At 49.4% G+C, this 24,081-nt stretch overlaps 1 protein-coding gene across 2 annotated transcripts in view; it reads right to left on the bottom strand.

Moving 5' to 3' along the window:
- Positions 1 to 24,081, bottom strand: part of JAKMIP1 (janus kinase and microtubule interacting protein 1) — a 92,496-nt gene that overhangs the window by 15,520 nt on the left and 52,895 nt on the right. Inside the window, exons 3-8 of one of the 2 annotated variants that reach the window (XM_036853030.1) lie at positions 19,572 to 20,066; positions 11,275 to 11,484; positions 10,359 to 10,478; positions 7,156 to 7,302; positions 6,065 to 6,205; positions 4,343 to 4,402 (exon numbers count right to left, since the gene is read on the bottom strand). In XM_036853030.1, the coding sequence (XP_036708925.1) occupies positions 4,343 to 4,402; positions 6,065 to 6,205; positions 7,156 to 7,302; positions 10,359 to 10,478; positions 11,275 to 11,484; positions 19,572 to 20,066 (1,173 nt within the window). The remainder of the gene's footprint in view (positions 1 to 4,342; positions 4,403 to 6,064; positions 6,206 to 7,155; positions 7,303 to 10,358; positions 10,479 to 11,274; positions 11,485 to 19,571; positions 20,067 to 24,081) is intronic. The other variant, XM_036853031.1, reaches the window with a different exon arrangement.

Genomic DNA, 24,081 nt, shown 5'->3' on the forward strand with positions numbered 1-24,081 from the left:
CGCAGGCTTGGCCTTGGAGGCACAAGGTCAAGTTTGGATAGGCCCTAGGTGTCCTATCAGAATGGATGCAGGAGCCACTGACCAGGAGTGACCTAACAGAAGCTCCCCAGGTGTGAAGTGTGTCCTGGTGACAGCAGACCCCTGGTCCATTTGGGAGAGGGGACCACAGGACAGATCCTTGAACCCAAGGAAGGGCCTATTCTCAGGTGGTGCTTTGATGTTTCCCAACCTCCCCTCAAGGGATGGCTGCTGTCTACAGGGCATCGAGATGTCACCTCACTGCTACCTGAGACTGTCTCTCTCTAAAAGATGGTGACGTGAATTAGAGTGAGGGGAGGGGCAGGGCCTGGGAACCTGCATCTAAAAGGCCCTCCAGAAGAAAGCTACTGATTTAAGATGAAGGGAGAAAAAGAAATTATAATTTATTGATCCCTGACGACACAACAGACATGGAACCAGAAGCTTCATTTAATCTCATGGATGTGATGTTCATTGTAAGAACCAGGAAACCGAGGTTCCCAGAATTCAAGGCCACACAGCTAGGAGCCGGTGTGACCCTCACGCTGTTCCAGGCTACGGTTTCTGAGCCTCAACCAAGATCCCAGCCCCACTTTCAAGGTGCGTGAGCAAACTGTACTAATTTTAGCCATTCTTCATGCGCCCAGCTCTCTCCTAAGACACAGCTCTTCGCTGCCAGGCCGCACGGGCTGACCCCCTACCACCCGCCACTCCATGGCGGGGCTCTGATTCCAGTTAGGCCCTGATCAGACCTTCCGCAGAGCAAGTCCCCCTCCCTGGCCAGGGCCCAAGGAACCGCTCAGGGTCCCTTCTCCTGCAACCTCCACCCAGGGTTGAACTAGCAGGGTCCCCGGGCAGGGACAGCCAACACCAGTCTTGTCCCCAGAAGCCCCATGAGACAGGTCAGCAGCCCTCGGGGACAGGATGGCCCCTGGAAGATGAGGGCTGGCATCACTGCTCTGCCCTCAGCACTTCTGCAGCAACTGGGCTGTGGGTGTGGAATTAGAGGAGCCCCTTCAGGGGAACTGCAGAGTCCAGGGAGGCTTGCAACAGTCAGAGAGCAGGGATGGCTGTCAGACTTCCAGAAAATTCTGGAAACTTCAATGCGTTCACCGTGACACTGTGTCATGCAAGGACCCGGACAAAGTGATAAAGTGCGTGGATGCATAAGGGACAGAGAGTGCTATGGAGGCATTTAAGGAGAGAAAAGAAAGTACTGAATCCCTGCGGCCTGTGGAGAGAAGGAAGGGAAGTTGCCCAGCTTGAGAGGCAGCCCTGCGGAATTAAAAAACTAACCGGGTCCCCGATGGACCCAGATATACATCCTATCCAGCCCCGGACAAGCTGGGATTGAGTAGACGCATAAGGGAAACAGCTGTACAGTGAACCTTGAGAAAAAGAAAGATGCTGGTGGGTCATAGTAAGTGGGAAAGACCCTGAATCAGGTCAGGAAATTTTCCACAGAAGTTCCCAAACTCCACCTTCCAGTGGCATAAAACTATTGCAATTACAGTGACCAAACATCCGCATCCTGAGAAGACCCAGCGTCAGGCAAATGTATTTTTTCCAGTAAAAGCAATTTGTTTATTGAGTCAACAACTATTTAGGGCCACCCACTCTGTGCCAGGCAGCGACCAGGACATGGTGAACAGGACACAGATGCTGCCCTCCTTGCCTGCTGTACATGCAAGCCTAGCAAATCCTAAGCCCATTCTAGGCCTTTGTAAACTTTCTTCCCATAGACACATTCAGAAACAGGAGAAGGGGAAACATAATCTTTTCTTATTCCAGGCATTCTGATAAGGTTTGAAAAATATAGTTACAGCCCAAACCCAAAGTGGGTTTCCTGAAAACCTTTCTGGGGTATATGAGGCCACAGCATATCCAGTTCATGCAACAAACTGAACACCTTTAGATCGTTGCTTTTTAAACATATGTCCTGTGGTGAAAATGGCATTGGTGTATATTACTGGCAACTGTGCAAAATGACGCAACCCTTCTATAAAGCAGGGGTGGGGGGCTGGGGGCGAATGTTCTTGACTGAAGCCTTCGCACCCTCTGACCCACATTTCGACTTCTGGGAATCTACCCACGGGAACGATCCAGACTATGGACACAGTTTTCTGGACAAAAGGAGTTCGTTGTGGCGACATTTACAGAAGCAGGAAGTCCAGGAAGATGGAAAGGGTGGTCACCTAATGAGATGTTTAACACTCAGGGAATCCAGCAGAACTGGCCCGTGAAGAGTGGTCCGCTAAGCATAGACACATTTATTGCAGCATTATTCACAACCATGAAGAGGTGGAAGCAAACATGCCCGGCAGACACAGGACAGTAAACAAATTTATAGCCCATCCACTCAATGGATTATGTAGCCATGAACATTCATATTTATGATGACAGCATCATAACATGGATAAATGCTTTATAGTATAGTAGTAAGTAAAAACCCAGGGTGCAAAACTGTATTCTACAATTATAGTTACATTATTTAAAAAAATGGAAGCAGAGTGAGGATGGGGGGAGCGGAGACTGCACTAAAATGCCAACACTGATTGCACTGGGGAGGTACTGCTGTGATGGACCACTTGTCTCCCAGATAGTTGACAATGTGGTTACACTACTTCCATAATAAAACATATATATTTAAAAATAACCAAGTTCTGCTGAACCACTTCCCTTTTCTAAGTTTCTAATGTCAGTGCATAGAGATTTGCACCTCGTTCAACTTCACTTGGTGGCACGAGCTTGGGCCTTGGAGCCCAAGACTAGAGTCTGAAGGTCAGCATTGTCAATTACTTTATCTCTTTGACTCATTTCTAAATTTTATATCTATATACTTCCTGTAACTTTAAAATGAAAAAAAAAATAACACCAATCTCACAGGGTTGCTATGAAGATTAAATGAGATGGTATAAATAACCACTTCTCCATGTGTCCAAATTCGGTCCACAGGTATATTTTATTTGGCCCACAGAGTGTACTATAAACAATTTGCACCAATATTTACAACCCTTAGATTTTACATAAAGGTGTTACGGGTTGAACTGCGTCCCCCCAAAAAGATATGTTAAAGTCCTAATCCCCCAGTACTTCAGAATGTGACTTCACTTGGAAATAAGGTCATTGCAATAATATGAGGGCACACTGGAGTGGCATGGACCCCTATGTGACTGGTGTCCTTATAAGAAGATAGCCACGTGATACAGAGACATACAGGGAAAATGGCACATGACAACAAAAGTAGAGTTTGTGGTTATGCAGCTTTAAGACAAGGAAAGCCAAAGATTGCCAGTAAATCACCAGAAGCTAAGATGAGGCAAGAAAGGATTCCCCTACAGCTTTCAGAGGGAGCATGGCACTACTAACACCTTGATTTTAGATTTTTAGACTCCAAAACCTTGAGATAACACATTTCTATTGTTCTAAGCTACCCAGTTTGTGGTACTTTGTTACAGAAGCCCTAGGAAACTAATGCATAAGGAGTCCCACTTCTCTTGAATGAGTGGAATATCTGATACCACCTGGCTCACTTTCTTATAGCAGCTAATATTCTGGGCCCAGTTTTCCACAGTCCCCACCACTACCTACTGTCACCCTGACACCAAAGCCATATATCTGTGATCATTCAGTAAGACATCTGCACTGTTGTTTTCTTTATAGGAAGGAAATATTTCTCTACAACCATATCTCTACCAAAAGATAAACCATGAGGGCCATCTGGTTCAATAAAAAGGAGAACAGGCCCACATCTTCATGGAAGTGAAAAATGTTTACGGGTATTAATGCAAACTAAGTCCTTTTAAAATACCAATTTGCTCTTTTACTTTCCAGCTTGGTCCCTGTGGGCATCTGAGTTTTCCAAACCCAGCTCTGCTCTCCTCACTGGACATTTGGACACCATCTCCATAAAATGGGCAAAACCACATTTTCCAAAAAGAACGCATTCTGTATCATTCCAAAAAAGCCCAAAGCTCCTGATTTTTCAAAACAGGATATAGATGTTATAAACCAAGACTAAGTATCTTTTAAATCCTTCAAAAGATCTAAGTATTTATGTTTTTAATTTTGGGTGAGCATCCCCTGACGCCTAAATACAGAATTCATCTGTAAATTTTCCATGAATAAATTACAATAAGCAGGCCCACGTTGCTTTGAGAGGTAGTTATAACAGGTTTTTCACCATCGAATATGCAGAGATGTGAGTGTGTCTGCCTTTAGGGCCCCTCTGTGGATTGCTCACTTCTCCCCCATGCCTGGACCATCCGCCCTGCAGACCCTGGCATGGAGCCAAAGCAGGGCAGCTGCGCCATCGCACGCTCACCTTGGGTGGCTTCAGGCCCTTCCCACGATGTCTTCTGGAGCGCAAGAGCCGTTCTCTCTCCTAGAAGGAAACACAACTGTTGGGATTTTCAGCCAGTCTCACATCACATCCACCAACCCAGCTGACTTCAGAGGGCATAACTTACAATGCTGCTGTGCCTACCTGTCTGCACCAGGCCTGGGTCAGTCCAGGTTCTGAGCACCCAAGGCATGGCTGCTTCTCAGAACTGACAGCTACAGAGCCACACCGTTAACTGGACTTGGACCATCCCAGAAAAAATGCCAAGATTTGCCAGTCCTGCCTGTCTGCCTCTGAGGCTGTAAGCTATAAAACTTTAGGCAGTGTTGACTAGACATCAGCTGTCAGTGATCCCAGCAGAAAATAAAAAACCTTGCAGCTTTGATCTCAGACAGAGCTGGGGCCAAATCCCCATGGGGCCTCCTCCTGGTCAGGTGACACACCTCATTTCTGATTCTCAGGTTCTTCCTTTGCTATATGGGCTGGAACCTGCCCTTCCGAGACTGTGGGTGCCTGTGTTTCTTGTCAGTAGAAATGGCACCCACCGAGTAGTAGCAGGAGTAGCAGCATTCTGCCCCAGATAAAACCAGTACATTCTCTCCTTCCTAATCAAATGTTCCTATTCTCTTTGGCTGCCAGGAAACCCAGAGACAAATCTGGTGCTTGGCTACAGCCCACATGGTCCACCCATGTGTCCCTCCTGATCTTAACTGATGCTGCTATCTTCATTTTCTCTAGTCTTATCTGTTAATCTTCCTCTTTCAACTCTATCATTGTTTTGTTGGATGTGTTTTTTTCATCTTATGTGGCATAAAGACTTTCGTGTAATGAAGCAAAGATGAATGGAAGGATAACTGATTAGATGACGGTTGGAATGAAGGTGGGATGGAGGGAAGAAGGGATGCGTGGAAGAAGGGGAGGATGGGAAGATGGATGGAGGGATGGGAGGGAGGATGGATGGGTGAGTGGAAAGAAGGAAGGAGTAGAGATAGAGAGATAGGCAAACAAAGTTAATTGGACAATTACAGTCAAAGCCTTTTCTAGAATTTTGATCACTGGCTTTTCTACTTTTTGAAGATCCACTAATGGAAGCATCACATACCCCCTTGGGCAAGCAGAACACACTTTGCTTCTAAGATGCAACTAAAGCTCACTATAGATGCTCCCTTCCTGGTTCCTAAGCTCCTTCCACAAAGAGATGCAGAATTCTCTGGATGTAACTCTCACTCCACCTACTTAAGACATACTCACAACCCCCTTAATGATCCCCCCCCCCCCCACACACACACACACAGTCTTAACAAGTCCTTCAAATTCTGCTCTGATTATAAGGTTCCAGTTTTCAAGTTCACAGTCTGCAACAACTAGGCTAAAAGAAAAAAAAATAGATTTCTTGGGGACAGATCATGCCCACTCTGATGCCCACTCTAAAAACTGATGTTGCTTCTCAATGGCAGCAAACTAAGGATAAGATTTGAGAAAAAGAGTAGCCATGAAAACGGCTCCCAGATACCAGTGATGTCGTATAAACGAAGTGGAGGCTGCTTTCTGGAAGAACAAAGCAGCAAGGTGCCCATCACCAGGAGGAGCTCTGTGAGATCCCACCCCGCCAGCAGCATCGCCCTGCAGCCCTGATGCCATCCCCAAGGCCTGGGTCTCATGGCGCCCCACGGAGGGCTGTCACTCATGCTCATGCAGACTTACCAGCGAGAGATCGTCGATGACATGCTGCTGCTCCAGCACCTGCAGCCGCAGGAACTCGATTTCCTGCTCGTCCCTTGTCAAACTGAGGTCATTCAAGGACGTGTGCCTCTTCAGGGACGCCTGTGCCGACAGCTTCTCTTTCTGCAGCCAAGGGAAGAGAGGGCACTGCAGGGCCACTCACCCACAACACTTGATAGGAACCCACCGTGCGCGTCAGGGCATGGAGTGTGGGCTTGGGGATACGGGATGGAAGAATGGAGGGAGGGATGAGAGCCCCCTGGTCGTCAGGCTGGAGGAGTGGACAGCTGCAGACCGGAGCCAGGCCCGAGGTGTGGCTGACTGTGCCCGATGCTGACAGAAAGGGCTGGGTGGGCACTGGGGCGGGGAGAGGTGGGTGTCTGCACCAAGCCTGGAAAGCTTGGTCGCTGGGGAAAGAGAGCACGGAACACATGGTAACGACACACACTCACACCTGGACCTGCCAGGGCATGGGAGAAGGGTGTTCTGTCTCCCGGAGCCTCAGTCTTCTCAGCTGTAAAATGGGCATGACTGACACTAGTTTGGACAATGAACCTCAGAGTATTCCTTAAACCATCAACTGCAAGACACCACCCTGACCACAAAGACCAGTCATTCTTGTTGGAGCAAATAAAAGGCCCAAATTCAAAGCACTTAGAGCAAAATTGTAATCGTTCACATACTGAGCTTCCTCAGTGCACCAGGTTTTCTGTGAGAACGTTTTATGCCATCATTCCATCCTCTCTCTAAACCCACAGCACTGATATTTTCATTCCCATTTCACAGATGAGGAAGCTGAGAGAATGAGGGCTGGGCCTAAGGACCCTGGGTGGAGACGGCAGAGCGGAGGCGCAGACCCACTGTCTGACTGCCCCGGGCTCTCCGTCAGGCACAGACACCCACGGTGCTGTGAATTGTGGAGAACAGAGGCAGGAGGGACGGGTGCAGACTGAGACTGCTCGGCAGGCTTCCTGGATGAGGCGGGTAGGAGGTGGCCCCACAGAATGTGTACGGTGAGGGCCAGGAGCTGGAGGAGCCCGGGCAGAGACAAGGACTCCGAGACGATGACTTACCATCTCCACATTTTCCCGCGTGAGATTCTTGATCTTCTCCTCCATCCTCTGGATGCTCTGCAGCAAGTCCTCATTCTTCTTGTTCATTCGCTTGTTCTTCTCCACCAGGGGCTTCAGCTGGACCTCGGTCTCACGGGATCGTTTCAGCTGTGGTCACACAGAGAGGGCAGCAGCTGTAAGACCCAACCTCAGAGGCCAGTGGAGATCCCCCCTGGCCTGGAGCTGCCACTGCTTGGGACCACATTTCCTGGGTGGTGCAAACACCACGAAGAGCCCACAGACACCTGGCTTCCAAATGCAGGTTCCCACCTGAGCCTCAGAGGGCCTCGGGCAGGGCAAGAGGAGGGGGTGCAGCCCAACACGGAGGCCCAGAGATCTCCCTCAGGTCGTCCCCGCCGGCAAGTGGCCTGAGCCTCGTCCACACTTCCTTTACCTCCGGGCATGACCCCCAGAGGTCATAGGTCACATGCATAAAGGTCAATCCAGCTACCTAGCTCCTCCTGGCCACCATTCCTCCCCAGGTAGAGACCTAGCCTAAAGCACAACACTTTTCAGACAACAGACAATCCCTTGGCCCTGCTCTGTGCCAGCCTCAATGCTCAGGGCTCCGTCCAGCCCTGGAGCCGCGCCCTGAGTCCTCCGAGCACAGCCCCTATGACTGACGGGGTGTCCTTCCAGTCTCTCTCATCCCATCAGCATCTGGGGAGCCCCGCTGGGGCCCGGGCCCTGTGCTGGGAGCTGGGTCAAAGGGATGACACGACAGGGTGACCGTCCAACAGACGGGAGAAGAGGACAAAGACGGTGACAGAGGTAAGAACACAGTGAGACAGGCGCCGGTGGACACGCCAGGCCGGGAAACCACACATCCAGGGGTTCAGAACGGGCAAGAAGACGGCGCGTCACTGAGTGCAGTGGGAGCGCGGAGCTTGGGGGATGGGCAGAGAAGGGGCGGGCATGCTGAGGTCTGACGTAGGGAGCTGAGAGCTCTGCCATTTGTTTCCACCTGCAGCCGCACTCCTGCCGCGCCCAGGGCTTTGAGGCAGGAGCACTCTGTGGTCAGCACGGCCTTCTAGAACAATCCACCACTCTGACTGCTGTGTGGAGGCCAGTCCAGCGAGACAGAGACATGAGAGATGACGGGGAGGGGGAGGGCGAGCTGGGACCGGGAGGCTGCTCCATTAGAGGCACCCACTCTTCCTCCTGAGTACAGTGTCCTCCGTGACACACACACTAGCTGCATGACCACGGCCGAGTTGTCAGCCTCAGTTCCCTCTTCTGTAAGATGGGAATAATGGTAGTATCTGCCTCAGAGACTTGTTATGAGAACTAAATGCATAGTGATAGTCTTCGCAGGGTTATTTTAATGGATGAAAATTATAAACAATTTAAAATATTTATCAATATCACGACAATCACAAGAACCACTGCATCTATCGAGTACTCGCCATGTGTCCAAAACGATGTTCGGCCCTCCCAGGCATCCCCTCTCATTTAACCCTCACCATCACCCTAGGAGGGGGCCCATCCCCATCCCCATTTCACAGACAAAGAACCTGGCTACAAAGAGGTGGGTGATGTACCACACAGAAAGTGCCAGAACCAAGAACCAAACACAAGGGACTGACTGCAGACCCCTGCTTTTCGTTACCAGGCTGTGAAAGTTAAAACACTGATGGTAGCCATTGAAATATAACATGTACCTTGACTCATACATTGTACCTCTAGAAATCTATCCTGCAGAAATAAAGGTTCAAGTCGGTAAAGACAGAAATGTATCTTCTGTGAGGCATTGTTTACAACAGCAAAGAAACCTGAAACAGCCTAAATCTTCACCAGTAGAGGAATGGTTGAATAAACCATGGTTTGTCTACACAACAGAGTATGATGCAGCTGTTACAAAGACAAAGGTAGATCTTCATGCATTGCTGGGGAGCGCTGTAATTGATACAGCAAGTGAAAAAAGCAAGTTGCAGAACAATATTACATAGGGAAAATATCCCGTTTGTAACCACAAAACAATAAAAAAAAGGCTCTTCGTGGGTGTCAAAATATTTGCATAAGCATTAAAAACATGTAAGAATCACCTCAAACTGTTAACAGAAGTTACCTCATGATTTTAAGATCCCGGTGCTGGCCAGCTTATTGATTCTTACTTTAAACACTTCAGAAGGTCTGAATTGTTTCAAGCAAGCTATTTTTTTTTCTAATCCACTTAGTAAACTATTTTGCCTCTCATGAGGGATTTTTTTTTTTAAGCTCATGAATATTTAAGTGAAAAGTGGAGACATAATATTAGATGTACAGTCTGATGAAAACTATATAAAAATATGCCTTTAAAAATACTGGAAGGAAATGAATTTATTCTGATCCTGTTAAAATTGTGAAGAGGTGACACTTATTAACACTTTTCATCTCCCATGTTTTTCAAATATATTGATACACTTACTTTCATAATAAAATTTAGAATAAAGAGAAATATTACGAGACGTTTGTCAAGACATTTGTACGTGTTGACTACCACTACATAAAAATTAGGTTAATTGTTTATCCAGCGAATTTAAACATATTCAAGAAATTGCTATTTTTACTAGAGATTTATTTTTTTTAACCAGAAGTTCACATTCACTACTTTTAAAATTAGAAATATGTGAACTTTTATGCAAAAGAAAGTAAATAGATAAGCAAAAAGTAAAAATTATCCATAATCACACCACCTAAAACAACTTCCAATATCCAGGATGATGACAATGTATTTTTGTTCTGTAAACTGCTTTTATCATTTAATTCATTGTGAACAAATTTCTATGGCAAATAAATGTGACCTATAACATCATTCTTAATGACTGCATGCAATTCATTGCATAAATGTTCCATCATTATTTTGATCAATACTTAGGTGGGGTTTGGTTTTGTTTTGGTTCGGTTTTGGTTGCTACTATAAACAACACTGCAATGAAAACCCTCTCCATACCCCTCACTGAACTTCTCTGATTGTCAGCTCAGGATAAATTCCTGCAGAATCAAGGGCACTAACAGGTTTCTTCAACAAGCGTGTGTTAGATTTTTAATCAGGAAGAAATTAGAAGGAAAGTAGAGAAAACCAGATGGCCTGTGCATTAACTTCCTGTTTAGGGTGTGGATTGTGGCCCCAGGGCTGCTTTCCTGCATCCCAAGGCACCGTCTGTCTCTTGGGGGCTGATTACCAGTTCATTCCTCTCGTCTGCCAAGAGGGTATTTCTGTCTTCCAGCTTCCGTATCACCGAATTCAGTTCGGCAATTTTTAGCTGAAATCGCCGCACATCTCGCTCGTCCATATGCTGATCCTAAAAAAGAAGCAAGACACAAACATACTTTGAAAAAGCTTAACTGACTCAAGGCGCTCTGTGGACCCTTGTGGAAAACTCTGACGACAAAGGTGAGCTCCTCACTAGGAGGACCATGCGCCATGTTGGGGCTCCCCCAAGTCAAGCAACATGTGGAAAGACTTCATCTCAAAGGCGACAAGACCTCAAACCCGCCAGAGGCTCCCTGACACCTGAACGTGGTATCTGGGGACCTTCCCGTCCGAGCCCCTGCCCGCCAAGCATCTCTGACAGAGGCACAATCATAGACGTTCCAGGACGCTCCTCGAGGGCAGGCACTGTGCCCACCTCACTCACCACTGAGACGCCAGCACCTCATGTGGTGTCTGCACACAGCACGCTCAACAGACACTTGAGTATTTAGTGAATGAATGAATGAGTGAATGAATGAATGCATGCAGCTTTGGCCTCCTCTGTGCCTGTGAAGTACCAAGCTGTGGCCCCAGGTGCCCTCTCTGCTGGCTGAGCGCTCCTCATGGGCAGAGCTCTGCCTTTAAGCCATGTCCTGTCCTGACTGGGTCCCTTTCTGAGCTCTCACTGTATACTCGGCACTCATGTTTTCACTCCTTTTCAACTGAGCTCCACGTTTGGGGAGGAAGGGGTAAGGGAGGGAAGGAAGGATGCGCAGATGGATGGGAGGGAGGGGGGAGGGGTGGGGGAAAGGCAGGCAGGCAAGTTCGCCAGAAGAATGACCAGTAGGAGGAAGGACAGGTAGGTGGTCAGCTCTGAGGCCCCAGTGCTTGCATGAGCCCCTCACCTGGACACCCATGAGCTCGGCCATGTCCCCTATGCCAGGTGGGAGCTCTCTCTTTGGACTACCGTGGTACCGCTCAGCCTCTCTGACCTGAACCAACTGCTCATCCAAAGCCTCTTTCTGAAGAAGCAGCTTCTGGGTCTGCCCAGTCTGCACGCCGAGTTCCTTCTCCAAGGCCAGAATCACACGATCTTTTCCCTTGATCTCATCCATCTGGAAAGAGAAAGAATAAGCATTCAATTGTAGGGGTTCATGACCAGGGAAAGCTCTCTCTTGCTGCTCTCAGGCCCAGGGAAAGGTTCAGCAGGTCCATGGACCTGGGGCAGCTGAACTCAGCAACACAGGACAGAGAGACACCGTAGTGAACACCCCAGGCCCTGCTCCGCCGTCACCACCCCCAGCGCAGAGGAGCACAGAGCTGTGGGTTCAACGACCTATATGGTCAGCCAGACACTTACCCTCGAAACTGATCAGTGCTCGTGTCTCTCTCACCTTAATGAAATAAAGTCAAATCCTGACCCGCCAGGGCCCTCCAGCCTTCACCCCCTTGCCCTCCAGCAGCTCAGCTTCTTCACAGAGTTGGTCGTCCTCCTCTCTCCCACTCCTGTCTGGCCACGTCCCCACCCCTCCAGTAAACAGCTCTTGCTAACGTCTCCAACACTCTCCTGGCCCGCAAACTCACTGAACAATTTTCCATCCTCTCTCCTTCTCACCCCATCTGACACTGTCGCCCACTCCAGCTACGTGAACTGCTCCCACCCTCCCGCCCTCTGTGGGGCTTCACTGTTTCCATCTTCTTCTCGCCTTGCCCTGGTCACCATCGAAATCTGTAGTTCCCAAGGCTTGGCCCTCTTCCCAGTCTGTATCCTCTCCTCAGCCAGCTGCATCCTCACCTAACATGCTAACTCCCGTGTGCAGCTGACACTCCGACCTCCTCCCTCCGCCCTGACGTCTCTCAGGGTCCCACAGTCAGAGAGCTGACTGGATGCTTCTGGGGCCTCCAAAGCGCCTCAGCCTCCCCACATTCGAGCCTCAGCGTGAGCCCCAGCTCCCCCAGCCCAGCCTCGTCCCACATTCCCTAGAGGAAACCAAGCAGAAAGAAGCTTACGGAGGAGGGAGCTTCTGCCACGGGCCATACACTTCGACTGTTTCTGGACACAAAGCCAACAGCTGGGAAACTGCCCCAGTAAGGGTGTTATACTGGGGTGCCCCTCCCCCAAATCCATGTCCTTCCTACAACCTGAGAATGTGACCTCATTTGGAAATAGGGTCTTTGCGGATATAATTAGTTAAGATGAGGTCACAGTAGAGTCGGGTGGGCCCTAACGACTGGTGTCCTTATAAGAGGAGGGACACACAGACACATAGGGAGAAAACGGAGGCAGAGACTGGGGTGATGCGGTCACAAGCCAAGGAACGCCTGGAGCCACCAGAAGCTGGAAGAAGCAGGAAGGATCCTCCCCTATAGCCTTCAGAAAACATGGTCCTGCAACACCTTGATTTCAGACCTCTAGCTTCCAAAACTGTGAGTGAATAAATTTCTGTTGTTTAAGCCACCCAGTTGATGGTACTCTGTAACAGCAGCCCTAGGAAACTAATACAGGTGTTAAAAGAGAAAATTTCCCAAGTACTAGAGTTTCATTAATTGACAAAAATCATAAGAGTTTCAGCTACAGTGATTACTATCATCATGGGATTTAGGAATAAATTCTATTTGAGATAGGGTACGTTAAAAAGTTCTGAAAAGAATACAAATGCTTTAGTAAGGATGGTTTCAACGAAATCTGGATAAAGTCTATATGATGTGGCTTTATTTAACACATACCTGTGAGTGCCCGCCATGAGCGGGCCTGTATGTAAGGCAATGTAACGTGGATACTACCTTGATTACCCAACGTAAAGGTTAAAGCCAACTGATATAAAACAACTTGGCGCAGAGGAAAAAGCACTGTGCATGGAGTGCAAAAGTATGAACTGGAGACTAATCCCCCACTGGCAAGCTGTGCGACCTCTGGCAAGTCACTCAACCTCTCTAAGCTTCAGGCTCCTCACCTGTAAAATGGGGATGTAGGAACATCCACCTGGAAGGGGAGCTGTGAGGACTGAAGGGGACAGCAGAGACAGGCAGGCTGCTTAGGAGCAAGGCCACTGGGCCCAGACTGCCTGGGTTCTAGCCCTGATGCCACCACTTATTGGCTCCGTCACCTTGGTTTAGTTACTTGATTTCTTCCTAAGCCTCAGCTTTCCATCTGTGAAATGGGGATAATAATAGGGATGTTTTGAGGTTGAAATACATTAACACATAAAAACTGCCTGGCACGCAGTAGGCATAAAATAAACACTAGCTCTAATTATAATTGTTGCATGCGCATAGTAGGTCTCAATAAATAGTAGTTCCTGTCTTTCCTAGACGTTTGTTTCCATTAGGTGTGCAAATATTGAGGAAATGAATGAATGAATACTGCAGTGGTTTGAATTGTGGTCCCTAAAAAGACATGTCCACATCCTAACTTCAGATACCTGTGAATGGGACCTTGTTTGGGAAAACGGTCTTTGCAGGTGTAATTAAGCATCTTAAGATGAGGAAATTGTCCTGGATTAACTGGGTGGGTCCTAAATCCAATAACAAGTGTCTTCATAGGAGGAAGAGAAGACACAGACCGAAGAAGAAAAACATAGAGGGGAGGCCATTGTTGACTTAGAAAAAAAGGCACAATGTGAGAGTTGCGAGTTAAAGTTTTATTTGGGGCAAAATGAGGACCGCAGCCCAGGAGACAGCGTTTCAGGCAACTCTGAGAAACTGCTCGGAGGAGGCAAGGGGAGGAGCCATGATGTATAGGAGTTTTTGCGACAAAGGCAAAGTAGTAGGGAACATCAAAAGATTATTGTTAATTAAAGAAAACCAGATATCTCAAGTTAAGGAATTTAGCGCTTTTCTATGTATGGGAAGATGTAAGAGTCTGGGCTCACTGAAATCATTCCTTTGATATGCACCTCAGCTATGTGGGGCCAGTATCCTGTATTTTCACACCCTGAGTTTCCTTAGGGCTCACCACTGCAGGGAGTGGCTGCAGTCTGATGGCTGCTAGATGGCAGGTATTCTGAAACTCTTACTTCTGAATCGTACACCTCGCATTCAGACACAGATCGCTACAGCAGAGAATGCTAGTTAGGAGCCCTGCCCTGAGGGCAGACAGAAGCTGACTCAAATCCCCGCCCCTACCTGCTGTGTGACTCTGGGCAGACTGGGCCACCCCTCTTAGCCTCAGCCTCGGTAATGTGGGGACACTGAGAACACCCCGTCCAACTGGGGGAAGACTTCAACCACGGGAAGAATTTAGCACAGAGCCTGGCATCTTACAAGCACACAGTCAATGTTAGCGGCCACTATTAATCTACTTTAGCTCCTGCTTAACAGAAGGCTATCTGATTTAAACAGCAGACCATGAAAAACTTATAAAATACAGTTTACAGAAGGCAGCAAATGGTACCCCCAACCTCCAGACTGAGGTTTTCAAGCAAAGTCCCAGAGCTCTGACAAGCTCTTTGAGTGGCCTTTCTTCAGAAGAAAAAAGGATACTCCCCTTCCCTCTGTATCCCCAGCCACCTCCCCGTGACAGTTTCCCGGAACTCCAGCCAAGGGTGTGCCCAGCGCAGCTCCTCCTTCAGCAGCTGCAGAAGGTGCCCGCTGCTCCCCCTGGTGACGGTCACCCGCAGCTCCCTGCTCTTCAGAGCCGGAGGTGGGAGCACCTCCCCGCTGTAGGGAAGAACACTTAATGATGCAGAAAACACTGCTGCCACTGCAGAGTTCAATCCAGAAGCAATGTGAACCACGTGAAAGGAGTTCATTAATTGAAACCACTTAAACATGCTTTCATTAATTCAACAAATACTGAATTGAGTGCCATCAGCAGGTGCTGGGAAACACTGATGAGCAAAACAGATCAGAGTCCCCGCCCTCAGAGCTTCCATTCCAGAGGGGAGGGTAGCTGAAAACAGAATAAAAAAGTCAACACGGAGTAGATCAGAGCATGATTAATGCTAGGAGAAACAGATAAATCGAGGGGAATCAGTGGTGCCGGTTGGGGAGGTGTTACAAGTTAACAGGTAGGGCTCCAGTCCGTCCCCCTCAGCATCCCAGCTGCACACTCCTGGCTTTGCACTGGAGCCCAGAAGCGCTGCCTCCACCACTGCATTACACTAGTTCCTCCCACAAGAAAGAACAGCATCTTAAGCAAGACATCTCTGGAAATCCAAATTCTCAGCCTGGAAGAGCACCGATTCCCCATTTATCCTAGGAAATGAGCAGAGGGCTTACACCCCATCATGTGGGAAAGGTTCCCAGAAAACAGCCTCCACTAGTGGAGACGGCATCCAGGAATGGATGGATGATGTGGAATAGATTCTGGAGCCAACATTTTCTAGGTTGTCACATTTCCCCAGCCAGAGTCCTGAGGTTCCACAGGTCAGGAGACCTGCCAGCTCACACAGCTACACAGGCACTCTCACTATTTGTCGACTCTGGTCTGGCCCCCAGGCTGGGCTCTTAGTGATCTTGCCCCCTGCCCTGAGGACCTGAGGAAGTGTAAACCTCTGACAGTGAGCTTCTCAAGCTTCCCCAAACCCCATCACCTGAGTGTGCTGGACATTCCTGGGTTGCCTCCCGGCATCCGTTTCCCCTTCTCCCACACTCCCACTCTCACCATGTGGTTCAGGAGAGGGGTGGGGCTGAAGTCACTCCAAGTTCCCAGGGCAGGCCCTGATTGGCTCACATCACCTGCATGCCTCCGCCACCTAACAGTAACTGGTTCAGGGATGGATACATGACCCAATCAGAGCCAACAGACCTGAAGAGGGTGTTGCTAGGACCCTCCTGTTTCTCCTTAGGAGCTAAGAAAGAGCTTCTCTCACACCCCAGTGTTCATTGCAGCACTATTTACAATAGCTAGGACACGGAAGCAACCTAAATGTCCTTTGACAGAGGTATGGATAAAGAAGATGTGGTACATATATACAATGGAATATTATTTAGCCATTAAAAGGAATGAAATAATGCCATTTGCAGTGACATGGATGGATCTAGAGATTGTCATACTGAGTGACGTAAGTCAGACAGAGAAAGACAAATATATGATATCACTTATATGTGGAATCTAAAAAAAATGGTACAAATGATCTTATTTACAAAACAGAAATAGAGTCACAGATGTAGAAAACAAACTTATGGTTACCAAGGGGGAAAGGGGGGGAGGGATAAATTGGGAGATTGGGATTGACATATACACACTCCTATATATAAAATAGATAACTAATAACAACCTGCTGTATAGCACAGAGAACCCTGCTCAATACTCTGTAATGACCTATATGGGAAAATAATCTAAAAATTAGTGGATATATGTATATGTATAACAGCTTCACTTTGCTGTACAGCAGAAACTAACACAACATTGTAAATCAACTGGGCTGTTTCCTGTGAGGATGTGGGGTCTGGCACAGTGGTGGCATCTCACCAGCACATTGAGAGCTCAGAGCCTGAGAAAGATGCATCAGGGGACACAGCAGAGCCTGAGAAACCTGGGTCCGGGGTGACATCATTAGTGCCACTGGAGCTATGCCCGAGGCTAGTCCTGCTACTTCAGTCATGAGAGCCGACAGACTCATGGTTTAAGCTAGTTTGAGGTGGAATTTCTGTCACTTGCAACCATAAGATTCTAGTTGACATACAGTTAGGGAAAAAACAACAGTCTGGATGATGGCTATCACTTTTTACTTACAGGCTAGTGTGAGCTCGGGACTACATTTGTACTTAAGAGACACTCTCTCTCTCAGTCTTCAAAAGACCCTCAAAGTAGACATTATTTACTCCATCTTACAGATAAGCTTGAGGCCCTGAGAGGTGAATGTGCCCACACACTAGTCAGAAGTAGATCCATGATTCAGACTCAGGTCAGCCCCTGCAAAGCCCTCACTATGCCCTCTCTCAGCCCCAGAGGCACAGAATCTCATCATTTCTCAGCAGTCACATCCATCAGGACACTCGCCTCAGTGAAAACCTCAGTTTAGCCAGCTCCCAACAAACCCACCAATTTGTGAATAATTCTGTTAGTTCCACTTCATTTGCAAAGTTTGGAGCATCAGAGAATGAAAAAGAAGCTGCTACCCCAAGATCCATTCTCGTCCCCTCCTTGGTACCTGTAGTTGGATGAATGGTGTCCCCCTCAAATTTCATGTCTATTAGGAAAATCAGAATGTGATCCTATTAGAAATAGGGTCTTTACAGATGTAACTAAGATGAAATCATAACAGATTGGGGTGGGCCCTAGATCCAGTAACTGGTGTCCTTATAAGAAGATGACAAGACACAGCCACGTGGGGAAGAGAAGGCCATGTGGAGGCAGAGACTGGAGTAATGCAGCTGCAAGCCGAGGAACACCAAGGATTCCCGGCAACCACCCAAGCCTGGAAGAGGCAAACAAAGGATTCTTCCCTGGAGCCTTCAGAGGGGCACAGCCCTGCTGACACCTTGTTTTCAGACTTCTAGACTCCAGAACTGTGAGAGAATAAATTCCTGTTGTTTTAAGCCATGGAGTTTGTTACAGCAGCCCTAGGAAATGAACAGAGTGACACACCAGGATTTGTTAGGAGCTGCCATGCATTTCCCAGCTCCCCTTGCAGCTGGGTGAGGCTGAGTGAGTAACTTCCAGCCAAAGAGATGGAAGTGGAGGTATATGGAACCTCCAGAAAGAAAAGTGCTCTTAAATGAAGACCATACCCTCCTTCATCTGCCCTCCTATTGCCAACCTGGGATGCAGATGTGATGGCTGGCACTCCATGGCATGAGGGGCCATGAGGACCATGGCCACACCCTAGAGCCCCTTCTGAGGGGAAAGGTAAGAGGCCCTGGGGCCTACACTACTCTGTGGAGCACTTTACAGACTTTGTATATGAAAGAGAAATAACTTCCAGATTTTAAGCCCCTGTGTATTGGGGGGAGTCTTCTCAGACCTAATCCTAACTGGTCTAAAGAATGTGTCCAATAGCCCCACGTTGACCATAATTGCCTTTTCTTCTTGACTGTTTCTTAAGAGGCATGTTAAATGTGTAAGTGGAAGCCTGGAAGCCTTCTTGCATTTCTAATCCAATCAGCTGACAAAGAAACAAAACGCAGGCCACTTTCTGAACACATTGCCAAGAGGCCTGTCTGACGAGGGACATTTATCAAATGTGTGGACAACTGGAGAAATGGACATTTATTCTTTTCACTCTATTCTCCTAAGTGGCTCCCACACATTGAGACTACCTGAGCTGGGGATATTTCTGTTTGGCACCGAAATGGAAACAGACACCAAGTCCTTGGTTCGTTTCAAATTAAGCTCAATCTGTCTCTTGTGCAAATACTTGTTTTTTCCCCATTTTATTTACCTTAAATATACATTTCCTGTAACAGAGGAACATATTTTACATGCCTTCTATTACACAAACTATAAGCTGCTGATAGATGCTTTAGTTAACTTAATTCTCATAATGTTGTAACAGATATGTGATTGTTCCTCCTTTTGTAGGTGAGGCACCAGAGGCTTAGAGACCATAAGCAACTTGATTGGGCTCACACAGCTAACAAGTGAGGGAGTCTGGATTCACACCCAGAAGAGACTTTCTCCAAAGCCTTTCTCTTCCTATTATGTGATAACACCGCTCCTACACACACAAAGAGAAAAGCGGCTGGGGAATACTTCTGAGAACTTAGTATCGGTATGTGCTTAGATTTTCTATACATTAGACATTTAAAATCAGTGCATCTCTTCTGCCATTCTTGGTACTGGCTTGTTAAGCTGCGAACTGACGCTCTGTCACTGATTGGTGACCAGTCTAGGGGTGGACAGCTGAGCCAGGACTCCAAAAGGACACCTGGTCCTTCTGCCTCCAGTCCTGAAATTCCATAGGTGTCTTCCACAGACAGGAGAGGCCTGCCAAAGCTTCCATTCCACGCCCAGGATGGCAGGGGCTTTGCTGGAACCCCAGGGTCTAGAACCATGCCTGGAGCACAGTGGGTCCCCAGAACTCGGCATTTACTGCTCCGTGAGGGAGGACTGGGGCACTTGCTTGTGGAGAGAACACGGCTCATACATCATGGACGGACGGGCTCCGAGTGTGTGGAAGGAGGGCTTGCATGTGTGCAGGGAAGACAGGGTGCTTGTACGTAAGAGCAGGGTGCGTGTGTGCAGGGAGGATGGGCTGCGTGTGCGGAAGGTCAGGTACGCACTCGAGCCAGTGAGGGGAGAGGGTAGCGCACTTACCAGCCGGCGGATGTCGCGCTCACACTCGCGCTTGATGCGGTGCACCTCGTCCTGGTGCGCCTGGTAGGCAGCGCGCAGGTCGGCCGCCTTGGTCTTGTCGGCCTGCATGCAGTTGCTGAGCGCCTCCTCCGCCTGCTTGCGTGCCGCCTTGAGCTCCAGGATCTCCTGCTGCAGCCGCAGGCGCTCGCCGTCGAAGGCCCTGCGCGCCTCTTCGCGCGCCTCGGCCAGCAGCGCCGTCTTCACCTTGTCAGCCGCACCGTCGCGCAGCACGTTCAGCGTGGCCTGCAGCCGCTGCAGCTCGCCCTCCTTGATCTTGGCCGTGCGCGCTGCCTCCTGCTCGTGCTGGCGGATGAGCACCTCGCGCAGCGCCTGCAGCTCCTTGGTCTTCTCCTCGTGCAGCTTAGCCCTGAGCTCCGAGATGTAGGCCGTGTGTCGCCGCTGCTCCTGCTCGCGCTCCAGCTTGGTCTCCTGCAGCCGCTCGCGCAGCTTGCCCACCTGCAGCCGCGGGGGGAGAGCCAGTCAGGGTCAGGGCTGGGGGAGCCGGCCAGGCCCGCCACCACCTCCCTGTGTCCCTTCGTGTGTGACAGACCCCTGAGACCCTCCCCCGGACCCCACACTCCAATTCCCCCTCCCGCCACCTCCATCAGTCCCACCCAGAGTCTTCCCTACTATTTTGTCGAGATCTTCCCAGCCGTGGAAAAACATCTGAGGGTGCTGGAGAGGAGAGTAAGGCTTTGACATCCCTTCCAATTTGGAGATTTACGAGGAAGGACAATTTATCAGTCACAAAATATGCCCCACAGAAATCATCTGTCTCATCAGAGCAGAACAGATTGTCAACCAGAAACACACTTCCAGTGCCCTTGCCCTGAACTCTGGAGTCAGAGGAGGCCGAGCAGGTGGACGTAGAGAGGGGCAGGGGTGGAGGTGCCCTCACTGCTGAGTGGCTCTCCTGCCCGGGCTGGGGGCTTCTGTGCCCCCCCCCCCACATGAAGCTCTCACAGCGCCAGGAAGGAGGTAACTGCTTCGCCACAAGGCAGCCGAGCATCAGAGATGCACCGGTGACCTGCCTGGGATGAGGGGCTGCCAAGGGGCAGAGCCAGTCTTCACCCCCAGGCGCCTGACCCCAGGGCCAGTGCTCTGCAGGTGCCAGGCTGCTATCCCCACCAGAAGGTATTCGTCTATTCAGCAAACAAAACATTATTTGTAAAATATGCCAAGGGAGTGTCTTCTTCAAACACTCCAAAAGGCTTTATTCGATCTCTTTATTTCAAATATCACACAATTACACATATTGCACAGGAACCCATTCGTTTTCTAAATTACAGCGATCTCCGAAGAACAGAAACCAATGTGTCTTTCATGGATAAGCTGCTTCCAAGGTGGCAACATTTCCCCCAGACCAGTCTATAGAACACCAACAGGCTGAAATTAATTTTAGGTGAGGAGTTTCATGATGTCACTCAGGTTGATAAATCCTTACTCATAACAGCAGGGAAAGGAGCAAATAAACCCAGCCAGGCAAAGATACAAGATCAATGTCTCCTTACATCAAACATGCATAATCACAGAAATAAAACAGGGACCGGACCTGTCAGAGGGCTCATCTCACCCAAGAGCTAGAATTGGCCTCTTCCTAAGGGACTGAGTGCCAGGAAGCCAGAACTTTAAACATTTAACGTGATCTCCCCAGGGAGGAACTAAATGCTTCTGGCATTCTCCTTCTAAGGAGGCAACACTGTTCTAACTTTCTGGGATGCTGACAGTGATTTGAAGTCGAAGGGATGGGATCTTGTCGGAATCCGAATCCGCACTGACGAGTGCATTTCCCTCTGCAAATTACTTAACCTCGAGATGGTTAATGTTATGTGTCAACTGGGCAGGGCTGTGGTACCAGGTCATTTGGCCAAACACCAGTCTAGATGTTGCTGTGAAGGAATTTTTAAGGATGTGATTAACATTTAAATCAGTAGACCTGGAGTAAAGCAGATGAGCCTCTATAATGTGGGTGGGCCTCACCAAGTCAGTTGAAGGCCTTCAGAGAAAAGACTGAGGTCCCCAATGAGGAAGGAATTCTGCCTCATTACTGTGCGATCAATGCTCCCTCGAATTTCCAGCCTATCTGCCCCGCAGATTTCAGATTTGTCAGCCTCCATGACCATGTGAGCCACCTTCTTGAAAAAAACCAAATCCCTCTCCATCTCGCTCTCCTACTGGTTCTTTTTCTCTCTGAAGAACCCTGACTATACAAACCTCCCAGAGCTTCCTGATCCTTCCCTGTGAAACAAGGCTATCAACAGCTGCCCCTTAAAGACTGTTCGGAGGAGGAAAGCTGAAAGCGGATGAGCGGATAAAGGGAAGTTTGGTCCCAGGTAGTAAAGGAAGGAGGAATGTGGCCAGCGTGAGCAGAGGTGTGTGCAGGGCAGCCTGGGGGAGGCCGGGCCTGTCCCTGGGAGGGGCCAAGGGGGCCAGCTGAGATGGGCCAGGTGACACCCGTGTGTAGGGCAGGGAGGCTAACGGTGGATGGGCTGCGGGAGAAGGCCCTGCTGGGTCCCACCAGCTCTGCCTAGAAAAGCTGAGGGCCGAGCCCAGGCGCCATGACCCAGGTGTGGCACAGTGAGGCGGGGGTGGCCCCCGGTGGGCACAGAGCACGCCCTCCTTACTCCACTGAGTTGAGCAGGTCTACGAAAGTCATGTGCCACTTGACTCGCCGCCAGATGCCACCAAGCTGTGCCCCGCCCCCAAGTCCAGAGGTGCAGCAGGAGAGAGAGGCCCTTACCAGCCTTGCCTCAGCATCTGGGCTCTAAATGTGGCAAGAGCAAGGTGACCAAGAAAGGGCAGGCATCTAGGTGGGAGGGGCTGGCCTGGAGAACTCTGAGCCAGCACCGCCAGCGCCCCAGTGGGCACAGTGAAGTCAGCCTCCACTTGGCTCCTTCCCCCACTCCTCATCCCATCTGTCAGCGCTGGGTCTCCACATCCAGGCCTCGACCACTTTTCCCCGTTCCCTGCGACCACCCTGGTCCAAGCCCGCGGCAGCATGGCAGTCACCTTCTCACCCATCGCCCTGCCTCTGCCCCCGCACACTCGCCCTTTAGTCCTTCCCAGCGGCCAGCACAGGCCTCTGAACACACACGTTAGAAGGTTTCCCTCTACTGCCTTCTGAATCCACAGGGTGCAGGTTAACCGTTCTGAAACCACTAGAGTGCTGAATAACTAAGTAAATGGGTGGTGGGGTCAGGCCCTCCCTGCTGGAGGGAGGACAGATGAGCAAGGGGAGGAGGTCAGAGGATCCAGGTGGTAGTGGATTAGACTGGGGACATCAGTAAGAACTCATGTTTAACTTAATATACATATAGATGTTATATTTAGAAATATTTTAGATATGTATACATACACGGTTAGTATACACGCATACACTTCCTTGCTCTGTCAGCTAAGCCTAGAAGCAATGACATGTCAGCAGTGGTGAGCACACCCAGTGCCCAGATCTTGGTTTCTCATGCCATTCTCTAATAAGTGGGACCAGGGCTCCTTGGAGAAATGAGTGGCTCTAGGACTGGGGCAGGGAATATACAAGACGAACCTGGAGCACCTTACAGGACTGGAAGGTAAGGGTGCACCCAAGAATAAATTAATAAATAAATGCCACAATGATGGGGTGCAAAGGAACACAGGGGTCAACTGAAAGAGATCCCCGTGGCCAAAGCTAGAACAGTTTGAGCAACAAAATAAAGTAGTATTGGATTATAAGCCAAAGTGTAAAATAAGTGTTCATAGTGATATAAATGACTGAATTGATACATGTAAAAATACGAAAGAAAACAAAAAAACCCTCGAGGGCTCTGTGGCATCCAGCATACAAGCCCAAGTCCTCCCCGGCCCACAGGACTGACCCCGGCTGATGGCTCTCCGGTCCTCCTCCCTGACCACCCAGCTCAAGCCACATCCCCAGCTGCTGCACCTCAGACATGCAGGCACCTTCCCGCCTGCGGCCTTTTCCCAAGCTGGCCCTTCTGCCTGGAATGCTCCCAGCCAGGCCTCTGCAGGACCTGCCCTCCCATCCCCTGCAGCACCCCTTTGCTGACCACCTCCCAAAAAAGCCACCCCTGCTGCAACCCCACGACTCTCCACCTGCTTCTCCTGCTTTACTTTCTTGGCACTTTTCACTATGGAATAAATATTACATGTTAATCTCCTGGCCTTCGTTCCCTACCTCCCCCATTAGATACTAGCTCCAGGAGAGGATCTCCAGGGCAACCCAGCTTCTGGGACAGAGCATGGCACACAGTAGGTGCTCAATAACTAGCCACGGACTGAGCACAGGAAAGAACGAAAGGATGATGGGCCTGGCAGTTTTGTAAATAATGAATGACAGCATCCACTCCCTGGGGCATGAGGGTGGCCGCGGTGCTGGGGCACTGGCCTTTCCCCAGATGGGTCCTGGCTCCTAGGCTAGCTGGTCCCTCTGCCTGGTCCCTGTGCCTTCACCTTCCCTCCATTCTCCAGGAGG

Source organism: Balaenoptera musculus, chromosome 5 (assembly GCF_009873245.2).
Source record: "Balaenoptera musculus isolate JJ_BM4_2016_0621 chromosome 5, mBalMus1.pri.v3, whole genome shotgun sequence".
Taxonomy (NCBI): Eukaryota; Metazoa; Chordata; class Mammalia; order Artiodactyla; family Balaenopteridae; genus Balaenoptera; species Balaenoptera musculus.